Below are 16,539 nucleotides of genomic sequence, written 5' to 3'. Positions count from 1 at the left end.
CTCTCTACCTCAGGTTAAAGCTACTTTTAAATAAAAAATATCTCCGATTTTGAATCAAAAGGATAACTGGAGAGCAGTACTTTTCCCATAAAACAGAGATAACCTAAACTGAAGACTGTTTGAATGATGAGGAAGGCAATCATTAATTTGACAATTTTTACTTAAGATCCTCCCTATTCCTCAAATTCATCTGAAATCACCTCCAATATGGGCTTTCTCTTGACTTCCTCCCAATAAGGCAAAACATTACCTCTGCCCACTTATTCAAATTACTTAAAAAACTGAACAATGATTATTTAATAATAATATTTAAAACAGGGTACAGCTAGTTGGATCAAGTAGAAAATCTTTTTTATGATAATGAAAGGTGGTCACAGGTTGTCAATATATGAATGCTTATTAATTTTGAAAAAAGTATATAATATAAAGCATAATTTTTATAATTTCATACCTTTAGTACACCTTATTCTCATAACAGCTTCAAATCCAATTTTTCTTGTGAGATACCGTTTTAGATCTTTTTGTAACTTTTCTGCTTGTGAAGGATTATGAGTATAGTGGAAAGATGGATAATAATAGATGCACCCTGCAGAATACTTGGACATGCAAGCTTTAGAGAGAAAAAGGAAAAGTATTAGCTACTGAAACGATAACATTTTACTTGTCCAACAGCAGTGCAGATTTCGTATTATGAAGAAATCTAAGTTATAATGAAAAAAAACCTACAGTGGTCAAAAATGGGGATAATATATAAATCTGAGAAAGAAATATTTATAAAACATAATATATATTTACTGTTGAGCAGAATGGTAAAAGAATTTTATTTAAACAAAAACAACAACCCACATTAGCATTTTATATTTGTATAGGGTTAGGGTTTTTTTTTTTTTAAGTTACTGGTAATTTTCATAGACATTATCTAATTCACATGTCTTTCTCCCCAAACTATTGAGAACTCTTAGTAAACAATTTACATTTAATTATATGCCAAAAATGTTTATGTAAAAACAGATAAATACAATAGTATCTCCTTACCTAGAGAAGCGAGATCAGAATACTGTGAACTTAAAAGGAACAGATCCACTGCAGTCTGCTGCCCTGAGCAATCTAAAGCGAGTTTCTTATAAAAATCAGTTGCAGGGCCAAGATGTTGTACAACCTAAGTCAACAGGTCATAAAGTAAGAGCTAGAAAACCTTGAATTATGCATATATTTCTGTCTGTCACAATAAGGAAGGGAATATCCTCTGTCCCCCTATCAAACTAAGGATTTTTTTTTTTTAATGTCTAGGTATTGACATAGATTTCTTATGAGAATAATCACTAACATTTATAAAAGCACATATAGGGCAGCATAGATGTCTTATATAGTTAAATTATTTAATCCTCATAATAATATATATTTCACAGTTACCAACATTTTTACAGATGAGGGAACTGAGGCAAACAAATGACTATGTAACTCAACTAATTACATAGTTATTGAGTGGTAGATGCTGGAATATCCACGCAGTCTGGCTCCAGAGTGAATGCTGCTACCAACTATTACATGTATATTGTTACACTATAACCTGAGAGACTAACAGATTAAGCAAAGTCTTTCCTGTAGGTATGAGGACACTTGAGCTGAGGAGGTGGCACTAGAGAAGAGTTAAGAATGCAAGAGCTCGGCTCCAAGTTCTTAATTATTTCACTACATTGCACAACAAAATGTTTCAATTATAATGTATGACTATTATATTAGAGTTTAAAACAGAACAGATACTTAAATTCTTGAGTCTCAGGCAGATAGACAATACTTCTAAAAGTTAAATGAGAACAAAAAACTAGAAACTGTATCAAAGAAATCAATACACACTTTGCTTTTGTTCAGTATTCCATAATGGATTACAATGGATCAACACACTGGATAATGCTAGCTGTACTTGTTGATGAGTTAAAAAATATACTTGTCCCCAGTTTACTTTGAAATTAGCTTCTTTCTCAAAAGCAACTTAAAAACACAATTTCATAAAAAGTAAAATACGGTGCTATTCAAAAGTAAAATACAGTGCTATTCTTCTTTAGCAAACTGGTAAAGAATAAAAAAGTAGCAATCCTTAATGGTGCCCAGAAGATCAGAATCCTTAAGGTATAGGTTGATTAAAAATCCCAATAAGTAAAATAAAATAGTAATTTTAATACAGTTTATACTCATTGATCCAATAATTTCACTTCTAGAATTTATCTTAGGGAAAAACTGAATATGTGGCTAAAGATTTACAACACTATTAAAACTGTTTAATTCATACTCATAATTAGTTGCAATGGCATTTTCATATATATAAGTTGAGGTCAGACGAAACTTATTTACAAAACAAAAACGAGTATTTGAAATTGGGGTTAAAATACCCTGACCAAATCTTCACCATAAAACCCTAGGAACATCCAGCCTCATTTCACTCTTAAACAGCAAGAAGGCAACTAATGAAATCATGTTTTTCACATTTTCTAAAAAACATTTTTTAAGTAGAATTTTTAGGGACCTCCGAAAATGCTCACTATGAATGAATGTTCACTTATGATGCCCGATTATGCTTACTTGTATTTACTTAACTACTATTATCTTGACAGTGAGATAACTGATCATTTATATGTTTCCATGTTCCAAGTTTTATACAATGATTTGTATTACCTTCATTAAAAGTTTATTAGTATGTGCATATTAAATTATATCTCAGATTTAGTAAGTTTTACCAATTGTGAAATAGAAAAGAGCACTGGAGTCAGAAAATCCAAGTCACATCTTTACTATTAAATATTTATTTATCTTTTGGCAAGACTGTTTAATCTGTTTCCTCATCTGTAAAAAAAGGGTTAGAGTAGATCATTTCTAAATTTCTATGACTCATAAACAAAGTATTAAAAAGAACACACTGCAATACAACAACAAAATGGTAATTTGAATTAAACTCTTACCAGTTTTTTTTTTTTACTATCAAAGAATTAGAAAAATAGACTGACAAATAATTAAACAAGTTGATAGAGGTAGAAGCCATGATCTTGAATATGAGAGAGGAACTCATATAAAATACCTTTGTGCTTGATCTCTGATTAGGATCTTCTCTGGACTGCAGAAGTCCTGCCCCCAAGGAAGGTAACTGTGTCTGAAATACAGACACACGGCCACCTGTTGGAGACATTAATTTAAAGGCAGCCTGGAGGGCAGGACCCAGGGCACTGTGTGTTTCTCTTGTATTGGTGAACATATTTGGTAATGCATTCAATAAGTCTTTTATAAGCTGGGAAAACAAAGATTAAAAGTTGAATTACTGAGAAGGAAGGGCAATATTCTTCTTTAAAATATTCCAGAGTACAGTATATGCCACTACATTTTGGAGGACTGTAAAGTGAATAGTCAACAGATATGCTACCTACATTGTTTATTGCAATGTTAATGTATACCAAGTAAACACATGTTCAACATTACAATCAGTTGAAGCAACAAAAATACTTTAATACTTAAAAAAAAAAAATCAATCTCACCTCTTTGCTTTCATATAGATTCACAAGTAAGCTATCCGGAGTAGGTAGAAAAACATCTATAGGGAAAACATATATTTTAACCAAAATATAAATAAACTCAAAAGAATTTCGAATTAAAAAAAATCTTAGTTTTCTAAGTTCATACATGTAAAGGGTATGCACAATATTGCTTTATTTAATATATATCCTCTGTACATATCATACGTGTGTGTGTGAGCATGTGTAAGTACACACACACAGGTGTAAAAAACTTTGACTCAAGTACTTTCCACAAAAGCAATTATTTTAAAACAAATACCTAATGAGCTAAATTATCTGTACAGCATTATGACAAGATGTATTGTCAAATAAAGTACCCTTAATTCCAAAATTGTTTTATTAATAGAGTTTTGTTTTATTCACTGCTTACCATCTATATCAGATACAATCAACATTTGAGGCTGTGATAATCCTTCTTGTAAATTGTAGAAATGAATAGTGCTATCAAAGGTCACGAATCCTATTCTTGTTCGTGAATCTCCAGGGAGCCTAAAGATAAAAATGATAATTTTAAATTCAAACTGCTAAGTGACATATTCTATTTTAAAAAAATACTAAGAATAATTGTTTATGTTTTTTTATAGAGGACAGAATAGTTACCCCTATCTAAACCAATGCATATCAGAAAAGAGTAAGTATATAACATTCCATTTTCAGATGAAACCAGACATGTTTAGAGTTCATGCCTCTGATAAACAGAAGTATCTTCAAATAATAAATCAAAACTTAAAATGATTTGTTTAAAAAACAAGGATTTCTTGCTAACTTTCCTATGAAACAAATTCCTTTAAGTAAAAATTGCTCATATTTTCTCAATATCACAAAAATCATGTATATTGTTTAAGTATTTTAAGGACAGACTGACAAAATGAGTACTTTTCAAGAAAAGATTTTAACAAGTAAAATTTTAAATAAAAACCACATTCAGAAACATCGAGACATTTTATCTATGATCACTCTTTTAAAAATCTTCTGTGAGTATCCAAGTATTCAAATTTTCTGTCAGCATTCAAGTCAGTAATACAGCAAAGAATAAATAACCATTTAAAAGCCTGTCAAGCTATCCTTATTAATAAGATAGATGCCCTGTCTTACAAAAGTATCAGTATATTTCTAAGTACCATCATGTTAACTGCTATAATTTTTAAATGTAATTTATTACAATTTTTTACATAATTTATTGTTTTAGCAATGTCTTTAAAGATATTTTTTAATATTACAGGATGCCAAAACAGTGTGCATCAAAGTAAGAAGCATTATTATTATTATGAAGGATCAATTAGGCTACACAGAGGCTGATTCATGATACTGTAAAGCAGAAACTAACACAACACTGTAAAGCAATTATATTCCAATTTTTTAAAAAGGCATTTCAGAGAACAGAAAACAACAAGTTATGTAGGTATTTAGCTTAGCAATACTGGTCAAGGCTTATCTTGTTTTTACAGACTAATTTCTTCACCTCTTTGAGATTTCTAAGGTCACTGATTATTAGAGTCATTTGTTATCAATCACAATGGAGACTACATACCTATTCTTCCTCTAGGCCAAAATACAAAGCTGAGCTAGAACCGCTCCAGCATCAAATTTCCTTTCTCAAAGTTATATACACAGCCCTTTCCATAATATTGCTATCCTATCACCTTTACTTTTGTTTTTACTTTCCTGATACTTTTAATTTCCACTTTAATCAAACATATATGTTTTAGAAACCGTTTTTCATTCCCAATATTATCTTTTTGGCTTTCCATAGACCATTTAATTTGCAAACAGTCACTCATCTCTGTTGAAAGTGAAAAGTGAGTCGTAGTCTGACTCTTTGCAACCCCATGGACTGTAGTTCACCAGGCTTCTCTGTCCATAGAATTCTCCAGGCAAGAATACTGGAGTGAGTTGCCATTTCCTTCTCCAGCGGATTTTCCCAACCTGGGGATTGAGCCCTGGTCTCTTGCTTTGCACTGGCTCCTATTTCTAGTGCTATATCATCAAATACCTTCCCAGCAAGCTAACTCTTCAGTCTCAACAGCTATTTCTTTGCAGAGTGTCTTCCTTTGCTACTCACTGCTCAAGTCATGTCTGAATTAAGCACCTGTGACTTAAAAAGGGCAAATGCTTCAATCAAAGACAAAAATATGAAATCACTAAGTTACTAACAGAAACTTAAAGCAAATCATTTAATATCTCTGGATGTTTTTAATCTTGAATGTCTCAATGTTATCAGTTTATTCACAGGCCAAGATCAGTGATATGCAATTACAGCGACTAGAGCTAGCACTCAACAGAATAAGGACTCTCAAACACAGATGGAAGATGGGAGAGAAGAACCTTTTGGAATCACCAAGTACTTCTGACAAAATATTCATGTATTTTGAATATTGAAATATATTCAATATATATTCACCCCTACACTTCTACACAAGTCAAGAACCACTGAAGTAGGAAGCTACTCTTACTAACAACCTGAAGTCATATTTCTTATGGGTGTTGGAGTAGAAAAAGAAATGTACAAACAACTTTGTTTCCCAGAGATCTGGAACGTCCACTTTTCAAGTTAGTTAAGGGTCTCCTTCGTGACTAATACTGGTAGATAGACAGGCAGGAATTAGAGCCAAGTTTAATCACCTTATCCTATACTTTGTTTCCACTTTCACCATAAAGCTTATTACTAATGTGCCAGTTCAGTTTCTGGCTTCTTGAAATATTCAGCACAGTATCAATTCCCTCTTTCCCTTTATCTGGCTCATTTTCTCATTAGCACATCTGAAACTATCTGATGAAAAACTTCTTGCTCAGGCATAAATTACAGCTCGATTTCTCTCATCCAGATCCTTGATACCCTGGCTAGGTTGAGTTTTCTGGATCAAAGTGCTCAGACTCACTAAGTCAGGGGGATACTTATATAAAATCTAAATTCCTGAGTATTAAAACTATTATGGTTTTAAGATTCAGATATAAAGTTATATATCCAAATAATATATGTAGCAGATCTTTATTCTAAAGTAGACAGGATGTACTCTTTTAGTGATAAATAAAATCAAACTTAATAAAAGCCAACCCCATAAATTGCTAATAAACACACTTCACATTTTATACATTTACACACACACACACACACACACACACACAGACTGAGTAAAAAAAAATTCTTACTTGTCTAGATTTTCTAACAGTGACTGGCACAAAATTGTCAAATAGCCAGCTTCTACTGCATTATGAGATACATCTAAAACAAACAAGTAAACTGCGGGTTGAGGTGGACGGAGCTGAAAGGAACAGAAATAATATAACATATTTAGTAGGTGTAAGTCATTCTTGTTATATTGCAACTAGTACTGGATATTTACTGATTGTAAAATATATATATATCTACACAAATAGAATCAATGTTTTATAAGATCTTAGATAATGAAAATGACATTCCTTTGATTTTTTTTCTTTTAAATTTGGTCATGGATTAAGCATGATTAGGCAGTAATTTGCACAGTAATGGTTAAACAGATGGGCTAAATGTCTTCCTGACAGAATGATGGCTGAGATATCTTTCCAAGGAAAATTAAACATATTTATTATTAAATATTAACCTTTAAATCCCTTCCCTACTCCTAAAAATATTTTACTTTAAACATTTATATTTTTAAACCTGACAATCATTAGTACCATTGGGTCACCTGATGGCAGTTGAATCCCAAGGGTTAAGTGCTAGGTGTAAAGCAAGTTCTTAAAAGCAATTTTTGACAAAAATACAAGTTTTTCTGTTGAAGGATCTTAAATACTAAACGGTAAAAAGAATATTTATATTCATTCCAAGCAAGTAATGAAATCAAAATGGCAACAAATTGTAGATGACAGTATTTATTAGGAAACATTACCAATGTTTCTTAGTGATGTAACTGCATTCTTCTAGGAGATCAAGTCATCTTTACAAAGATACAAAGAGTTATCTATTTGTTAAGTACAAGCTTTCAGCACTATTTCAAAAAAATCATACTCTGGACAATTTAAAATTTTAAACAAGAATTCACTTAAGAGTAAACTACCAAATGACTGATACAATAGCACTCCAGCACTAATTTTAACACTGAATAGTTACCATATAATCTGAAGAAGCAATGAACTCCACTGTTGAATTCTGAACTTCTGGCCGTTTATGAGGCTCTCCATAGGATCGGGTAAGGGGATTATACATAAATTCTTCAGGAACTAGATAAGATTAGGAATCCAGTACAAATTTAGTAGCACAATTTCTAAACACATATATATGCCTAGAAATAAACATCTCTATCATTAATATTTATGAAGTTTGTAATAGCTTTGTGAAGATTTAATGGTAAAAACTAATCCCCTAAATCTTCTTTAAAAAATAAATCAGGAGGACAAGAAAACTTATCTTCAGAAATCAGATGAGAAAACCAGGACACAAGTAGCCTTGCTTCTTAGGCTTGTGTCCTATTTATTATGTCACATGACATGGGAGAGACATCAGAAACACAGATTTGAAAGCAATCATAGTAAGAGGATCTAAGAAATGTCCCTAAAGGGGACAGTAGATACACATGCACACATGTGTCCACACATACCGGCAGAGATCTACACTGAGTTGAATGAACCAAATGTACAAAAAGAAGACAATCTAAACTTGTCAGGGTCAAGCGTGATTAGTGTGCATGCTCTCATCTGTCTGACCTGCACTGCTTCACTTCACTTCTTCAAAAATAATTTATGAATTTTTTTTACCTTCTCCCTTCCTCGTCACTCTCCACATTATCAATTATCCCCATGGCCAGCCAAAAATGAAGTGTCCCTAGCCTGTATTCTCTTCATTAAAAGTGTCATGAAAGTTTATAAACAGTGAGGAGAGACCAGATAACAGCAAAACTGTCAAAATGTCTAAAATAATATAAGACACATTATTTTAAGAATCTGAGGGACTTCCCTGGTGGTCCAGTGGCTAAGACTCTGCTCCCAATGCAGGTGGCCCAGGTTTGATCCCTAGTCTGAGATCTAGAGCTCACCTGCTGTTAACTAAAGATCCCACGTGCCACAACTATACATCCTCAGCTAAGACCTGTTACAGACAAATAAATGAGATAAATATTAAAAAAGAATGTGAAACTCACCATCATTAACTCTATAACACAAATTGCATTTCCATCTACGTTGATCAATGAAGGATACAAAAGGGTTGATATATGTTCGACAAGATCGGCACCTCACAATGGTATTGGATGTTATCACTGGTAATTGCTAGGAAAGAGAATAAAGATGTTGTAGCAGAAAAAACACCCCTGAGGAGAAATGGACCTGCTCTGCTCCCTATGCAGAACAGAAAACACATTTGTGTTTTGAAACTGAAGTATTTTAATAAACTCCAGTGGTGCACTGAGCAACATAAGCAGCTATAAAGTTTCTCCCTCCTCTGTCACAAACTGTAAAATAACACTAAAATAAAGCCAAATCAAATGTAATGAAAGTTACCGGCAGACAAGAAAAGTCTGGTTGGCCAAGATTATATAATAACCTCAGCTTATAAGCTAAACTGATAAGAAGCAAGAGTGAGAAACACATACTGTATAAAATGTCTCTGTCTTTGCCGCCTGACTGCACCTGGTACCAGACTCCAAGGCCCTGCTTGTTAGACAACCACACAGCCCGGACCAGGACCACGGTCACCAGAAACCAAAGACAACGTGCCTTAAAGACAGTACATCTCTCAAGGCTTAGTTTGGGAAAGGAACTTTATACATAAGTAACCACATGTTATTTGTGAAAAAGTTAGGAAATATATTTAACTGAAAATGAAAAAATTAAAAATTACCCAGAATTCTACATTCCCAAGGAAGTCACTGCTGCCAATTTAGTGTATACACTTCCGGAAGATATCAAATATGGAATACATATTTAGACAAAAATTTTCACCTATGTATATGGGACATTACCTATTTTGGTTTAGAGATAAAGGTTGCAATTTTATTACAGGTGGTCAAATAGTACTTACTGAATGAATATAATGAAAGTACTTATCACATATTATAATTATTTTATTTTCTTTTCACTTGAGGAAAGAAGACTGCACAAGGAACCTTAATGACCTTTGTATCCTCAGCACTCAGCATGACAGGTAATAAAAAAATATTTTTTGGTTGAATGAGAGCAAAAGAAACTCATTAGCAATGAGAGGGTAAAAAAACCACAGTTATAAAGAAGTATGAGGGCGAAATACAACTTATAAAGTATAAATAAAATGTATCTGATTAAATGTTTTTTCTGAAGTTTAGAAATTTTAGTTTAAATATAATATACTTGTATGAAATACCAGAAATATGTATAAAAATCCAGCATGCTAGATATTAAACAGACTATGGAAACTTTAAAAAATAATGTTTTAATTCAATAGGCTTGAATAATTTAGACTTTATTATTACAAAGGTTATTTGATTAATACAGTTGGGAACAATCATATGGTTTTCCTCCCTAACTGTGCGTCATTGGTGGTATTTCCTTTATGTTTAAAAAAGAACTAAAGCTTATCTGTCTTCTATGGCCGTTACACGGTACCGCTAAAACTACTAATCTTTCCAAATCCAGTTCAGATCTCATTGTTTGTAGAAAACATCTGCTACTGTACCCAGAGGAAACCCCTTCCAGTACTATATTCATTACCTAACTACTTCATAGATTCTGATTAGTTACAGGTATTAGTTATCCTGCACTGCAATTATCTGCCTTTACATTTTTGCTCCTGTCAGCAGGTGACAGAAAACGTTCGTTGTATCAAAACTGACAGGAATAATTAATTCCACCTTCAATAAAACAAAATGAAAAAAACTGTAAGAAAATATACAATCTAAACATCTTGCACATAAGTACAGAGGTCAATATCCACAAATATCTTAAAATATGTTACTTTACCGTTAGGTCTCTGAAGGGATGTAACAACAATCCTAAAGGAAGCTTAGCTTTATTCAGTAACGCCTGTGTCTGTGGAATATTTGTTAAAGTACACCGAAATGAACTGTAAAGACAGAAACAACATGGACTACGTTAGCTATCAGGAAAAATATTAACACTGATCTGGACAGTCGTAGACACCTAGACATTTAAGAACATATGTGAAAATCACTGGACATACTACAATAACTATAACTACGAGGGTCCTGATGACTTAACAGGTATATATGTAAATTTATATGTCAAAAGATCCAAATTAAGGACTCAACATTTTCATGGTGAAAAAGTATAACACACTTAGGAAAATACAGTAACTCTAGTATGACTATCAGGGCATGAATAGGAGGGAGCAGAAAACATGAGTGAAAAGGTACCTTTGCATCTTAAGGATGCTGTTCCTGTTCTACTGTGCATCCTTCACCTGTTGAACTCCTCCTTTTTCTATGAGACTAATCAAAGTTCTAGCTTCCTGTGAAACCACCCTCACCCCTGATCACAAGTCCAAAGGAAAGACTTCTTCCTCTGTGCTCTGAGATCTACTTATGCTTCTATGGCATCAATTAGTCTGATCTGCTTTAGTTGTGTCCTTTATCTTCTCTATCAGCAATCTTTTGTTTGTTGTGTCACCCTAGCACTATTCCTCTCACAAGACTAAGTGCTTACAACTTGAGATCAGCAGACGCAGAATCAATAAAGGAGCAACCAGAGATACAAAGCAGAGGTACTGAAAACTGTGACAGGAATTTTAAGAAGAGTAGTTGACAGTATGTAGAGATAATCCAGATATGGGTTGACTCCACACTGGTAAGTTCCTCGAACACACCCAGTTGGTTTCTGCTTCAGGACCACTGCATTTGCTGTTCATGAAGCTTGGCACTTTCTTTCCAGAGTCACATTTTGCTCTCATTTCATTCAGATCTCTATTCAAATGTTAACTCCTTGGGAAAACCTATCCTGACTCCTCAATTAAAAATAATCAACCTCAATCCTTTCTACCCACTACTTCACAGTTATTCTGAGATTACATTACGTACCCATTGGTTTGATTATTCACAGTGCGTCTTCCCTAATAGGATACAGGTTGCACGAGACTGAGAACTTTGTTTGCTTTACTGCTTCATTCCCAGCACCTAGAAACAGTGTCTGGCACCTAATTTAGAAAGCATTCAGTTCCAGTAGTCATATATGCATGTGCTGCTGCTGCTGCTAAGTTGCTTCAGTCGTGTCCGACTCTGTGCGACCCCATAGACGGCAGCCCACCAGGCTCTGCCATCCCTGGGATTCTCCAGGCAAGAATACTGGAGTGGGTTGCCATTTCCTTCTCCAGTGCATGAAAGGGAAAAGTGAAAGTGAAGTCGCTTAGTCGTGTCTGACTCTGTGTGACCCCATGGACTGTAGCCCACCAGGCTCCTTCGTCCATGGGATTTTCCAGGCAAGAGTACTGGAGTGGGGTGCCATTGCCTTCTCTAGTATGGATGTGAGAGTTGGACTATAAAGAAAGCTGAGTGCTGAAGAATTAATGCTTTTGAACTGTTGTGTTGGAGAAGACTTGAGTCACTTGGACTGCAAGGAGATTCAACCAGTCCATCCTAAAGGAAATCAGTCCTGACTGTTCATTGGAAGGACTTATGTTGAAGCTGAAACTCCAATACTTTGGCCACCTGATGCGAAGAACTAATTTGAAAAGACCCTGATGCTGGGAAAGATTGAAGGCAGGAGGAGAAGGGAACGACAGAGGGTGAGATGGTTGGATGGTATCACAGACTCAATGGACATGCATTTGGGTAAACTCTAGGAGTTGGTGATGGATAGGGAGGCATGGCGTGCTGCAGTCCATGGGGTCGCAAAGAGTCGGACACAACTGAGCGACTGAACTGACCTGACTGAAATACTGAATGACTCATCTTAATATGCAGACACAATTATTATTCCTGTTTTACAGCTGACAACACAGATTTGAGACATTGAGTAATTGGCACAGCTGCATGGTCCATGGGGTCGGGAAGAGTCGGACACGACTGTGCGACTTCACTTTCACTTTTCACTTTCACACATTGGAGCAGGAAATGGCAACCCACTCCAGGGTTCTTGCCTGGAGAATCCCAGGGATGGGAGAGCCTGGTGGGCTGCCGTCTATGGGGTCGCACAGAGTCAGACATGACTGAAGCGACTTAGCAGCAGCAGCAGCACGGCTACGTATCAGTGGAACCATGGTAAGTACCTACGTCTGTCAAACTCTAAATCTATGCTCTAAAGCCTACTACTCTGCTTTGCTGTTTAGGTAAGAAGTATTTTATGTATTTTACACATAATTGAATAGAAACATAGAACTATTCCCTATCTATGTGATCTCTTACACATAAACATATACTATATTTACCTACTTGGGGGAGGGTGCCTAACCATTCATAGTACAAGGCCATAATTCACATACTTATTGACCTGATAGCAACTTACATGTAGTTTGGGCAGCTATTTTCAATCTAGAATCAATGATTATACATTTTTATAGAAATGATCTTGGCACTACCTTAGGCACTGATTGCGGGCTGGTGTAGGGTGTGGTAGAAGAGGTGGAACCCTCAAAGCACCCCCATTTTCTGTTTCCTGTATTAGAAATCTATATAAGACTTTGGTTAAAAAGAGAGGAACTTGTTAGCTTTTTTTTTTTTAAGCTAGAAAACTATTGCCTTAAAAGTACATATATATATATGTTGCCTCTAAAGAACACTGATTGTAATGCAAGGAAGACAGTGTTGTCTGTGAATCAGAGTTTATGAGGAGAGATTCCAAAAGCAGGAAGATGTCTGGGTACAGAGAAACAGTCTATACTTTAGGAGACAGAAAAACAGAAAGCAGGCAGTAACAGAGAACTTTTGGTTTGGGGGACACTGTGAGGTGAGTAACAGAGCTCAGCATACACCAGTGGCTTGTAGCCATCAGATGGAGGCTGCCAACTAAACTTCTCCGCAAGGTGAGGAAATACTCAATAAAGAAAATCCAAATCAATATTCAGGCTAAATAAATGCATAAATACATGTTGGGGCAAGGGTCTTCTCATTCAACACTAAGTGGGAAAAGAAAATTTAGAAAAAAACTACTTATCTAATCTGTATCCTTTTCAAGCAGAGATTGAATTGCATTAAATTAAGATTTCACCTAATTTAAAAGGCATCAGAAGTTACTACTGGTGAAAAGTGAGGAGAAAGAAATTTAAGAAAAATATAGTTAGATTTGGGTTTCTAAAACCCTTCACTAAAACAGAAAAAACTTTTCCTAGCATTAGATAATAGGGAATGAGACAAGGAATGAGATTCGATAGCAACAGAGGACAGGAACCGATGACTTAAACTAAATTTTACATCTAGAATTTCTACACAAACTAAATTACAAGAGTTCACATTAACAAAACTTCCAATCAAGAAATTAATACCATAGTATTTTTATTATGTTTGAAAGTCATGCAATGTTTTTGACAAAGTTTTACTTACTAAAGATTATAAATACTTACTCTGGGCTACAGTTTAATTTTTTGAGGTCTAAATTCAAGTTGGGTACAGGAGCCCAAACAGGAGTCATGGGTAAAATATTCCTCTCCTGAGTAAGGTTGACAGGTCTCAAGCTTTCCGGCTGTGAAGAACTCTGAAGACTCAATCCTCCCAGACTGGAGGACAGCTGGTTCATACCAGGATACTGCTGAAAGGGCAATTTGAAACAAAACTAAAGAACAATGTATCAAACACAAATACAATTTATTAAACCATGTATAGGAAATTAACATACAGAAAAGCAAGAAGATAAAATTTGAATCTAGCTTTGTAACAGTAGAAAAACCTAACAGGGCAGCTCAGTTTAAAGCACTCTTAAAAAAACTCAAAGTGAAAATACTGAAAAAATTTAAACCTTATGTGAATGGTTAAACTACAAAATTTCGACAATGCTTTTCAACATCAAGAATTTGGTTTCTCTGAATATCTTTCATACTGGAAAGGAAGAATAAGTGTTTATTTTTAAAGTTTTTCAATTTTCAGAATGTGTTGCTGCCATGAGTTCTGCTTGCTTAGTTTTTGTTTCCTTTTATATTTTTAGTATTATTATGAAGCCATGGCTCTTATTAACTCAAAGTGACTTAATGAATTGTAGTTACTATTCACTTTGATGCCCACACTTCCCAATCTTTTGCCAGTGACAGCCTGTTACAGCTGATTCCAGCGTCCTTTTGATATGAACCCATTGTCTCTTGTTAGTTTCCTTGTTTTCTGGCATGACATTCTGTATCACTCTTTCTTCAGAACTGAAATTAGCCATTTATCCAAAAGAGTCCTGGTTCCTTTTAAATTGGGATGGTATCTAGACAGCATAATTTAGATAACATTGCTATTGTGCTGTTATTACTTCCAGACTTCTACAACAGAGATAGAAATCATAGAAGAAGGAAAAAAAAAATAATGAGTTCACACTGACATTACCAATTCAAATTTAGGTAATGGCATTTTAACTTTTTTGATTTTATGCCTATATCGCTCTTCTCTTTTGCTGAAAATCTTGAATTCTAATGGTAACAGCCTTATGCATATGTGCTCAGTCAAGTCTAACTCTTTGCATCCCCATGGACTGCAGCCTGCCAGGCTCCTCTGTCCTGGAATATTCCAGGCAAGAATACTGGAATGAGTTGCCATTTGCTCCTCCATGGGAAATTCCCAACCTAGGGATCGAACTCCGTCTTCTGTGTCAGCAGGTGGATTCTTTATCATTGAGCCACCTGGGAAGCACTGGTAACAGCCTTACTTATTTGTTTCATCCTACAATATCTTAAGATAGTTCCAATATAACAACACTAATATAGTGTAAGGTTATTTAAAGATTTCTTTGTAGTTCTTTGCCCTTAGATTATTTTCCATTCAGAACATACAAAATACTGAGTTTTAAGATTTGTAAAAACAATACTTTTTTCTATATCAAAATGTATTCAACTTGATAAACTGGTTCACTTCTTTTTTTTGATTTTAATTTTCAAGGATTGCTTTCTATCTTTCATTCATGTTTTTTTGAGTAAAATTTACGTATTTTTAATGTCAAAACTTTACAATAATTCAGAAATATCTTGTTTCACTCTTGATCCCTCTCCCTAAGCTAACTATTTATTAGCTTTTGGTCTTATCTTCCATTGTCTCTCCTTAATAATACAATATAAACTAATATATACACTGCTCTAAATGTGACCTTTTCACCTAAAAAAAAAGTGCTAGCAATAACTCTACTTCTGTATATAGAGATTCTCCACGTTCTTTTGTATAGTTATCAAACACTCCATTATGTAAACATACTGAGGAATTCCAGCTAATCAGTACAGAATGATAAAGTCAAGAAAATCACTATTTTACAACCCATATGGGAATAAATGATACAGGTAATGGTCATCTGGAATAGATGATAAACAGATAGCAAGAGATGAGTGAAAAGAAAGCTTAATGAGGAACTTCATAATGAAAAGACCAGGCTGTCACCAAATGAACCCACTAATCTATCTTAGAACCACTAAAGTGAGACAACCAGGTATTATTATGTTGTACACGGAACCAAAATATATATTTTGGCTTATGAAATAAATAAATGAAGTAATATTCTGAATTTAATCAAGCCACTGGATCTAATTTCTAGTCCACAGAAAATGAAACAGAGGAACAAGTCAAATGATGCCACAAGAAGCAATTAGTCAAATTCAGAATGTGGGACAATCTATAGATCAAGAGACCTAGTTTTAATTAAGAGACATACGCTAATACAATTGGTGATTCTTGTTCAATTAGTGAGTCTTGATTTGAACAAACCAACTATAGAATAGCAACCTGGAAACTACCAGGCAACTCTGAATACTGACTGAATTTTAAACAACATTTAGAAATTATTGTTAATTCTGTTGGCTCTAATAGTGGTATTACGGTTTGCAAGAAATTATCTTTTTCATCTCCCTGCTTCGCCCTGCTCAGGTTTAGCTTTAAGACCCTTAGCAAGAAAAGGTGTGTGT

General features: G+C 34.4%; 1 protein-coding gene across 7 annotated transcripts in view; it reads right to left on the bottom strand.

The window, feature by feature from the left end:
• SEC24B (SEC24 homolog B, COPII component) overlaps window positions 1-16,539 on the bottom strand; it is a 78,865-nt gene that overhangs the window by 8,046 nt on the left and 54,280 nt on the right. For 4 of the 7 annotated variants that reach the window (XM_081557113.1, XM_081557353.1, XM_081557295.1 and 1 more), the window contains 10 exons: window positions 14,023-14,207; window positions 10,473-10,575; window positions 8,681-8,807; window positions 7,654-7,763; window positions 6,714-6,826; window positions 3,934-4,052; window positions 3,525-3,580; window positions 3,074-3,280; window positions 1,036-1,159; window positions 452-610 (listed from right to left, as the gene is read on the bottom strand). In XM_081557113.1, coding sequence (XP_081413239.1) covers window positions 452-610; window positions 1,036-1,159; window positions 3,074-3,280; window positions 3,525-3,580; window positions 3,934-4,052; window positions 6,714-6,826; window positions 7,654-7,763; window positions 8,681-8,807; window positions 10,473-10,575; window positions 14,023-14,207 — 1,303 coding nt within the window. The remainder of the gene's footprint in view (window positions 1-451; window positions 611-1,035; window positions 1,160-3,073; window positions 3,281-3,524; window positions 3,581-3,933; window positions 4,053-6,713; window positions 6,827-7,653; window positions 7,764-8,680; window positions 8,808-10,472; window positions 10,576-14,022; window positions 14,208-16,539) is intronic. The other 3 variants (XM_081557208.1, XM_081557639.1, XM_081557457.1) reach the window with 1 other exon arrangement.

Source organism: Giraffa tippelskirchi, chromosome 1 (genome assembly GCF_054371585.1).
Source record: "Giraffa tippelskirchi isolate mGirTip1 chromosome 1, T2T-mGirTip1v1.2.pri, whole genome shotgun sequence".
Classification (NCBI taxonomy): domain Eukaryota; kingdom Metazoa; phylum Chordata; class Mammalia; order Artiodactyla; family Giraffidae; genus Giraffa; species Giraffa tippelskirchi.
The sequence above is the reverse complement of the archived record's forward strand: the minus strand, read 5'-3'. Positions and strand labels throughout refer to the sequence as shown.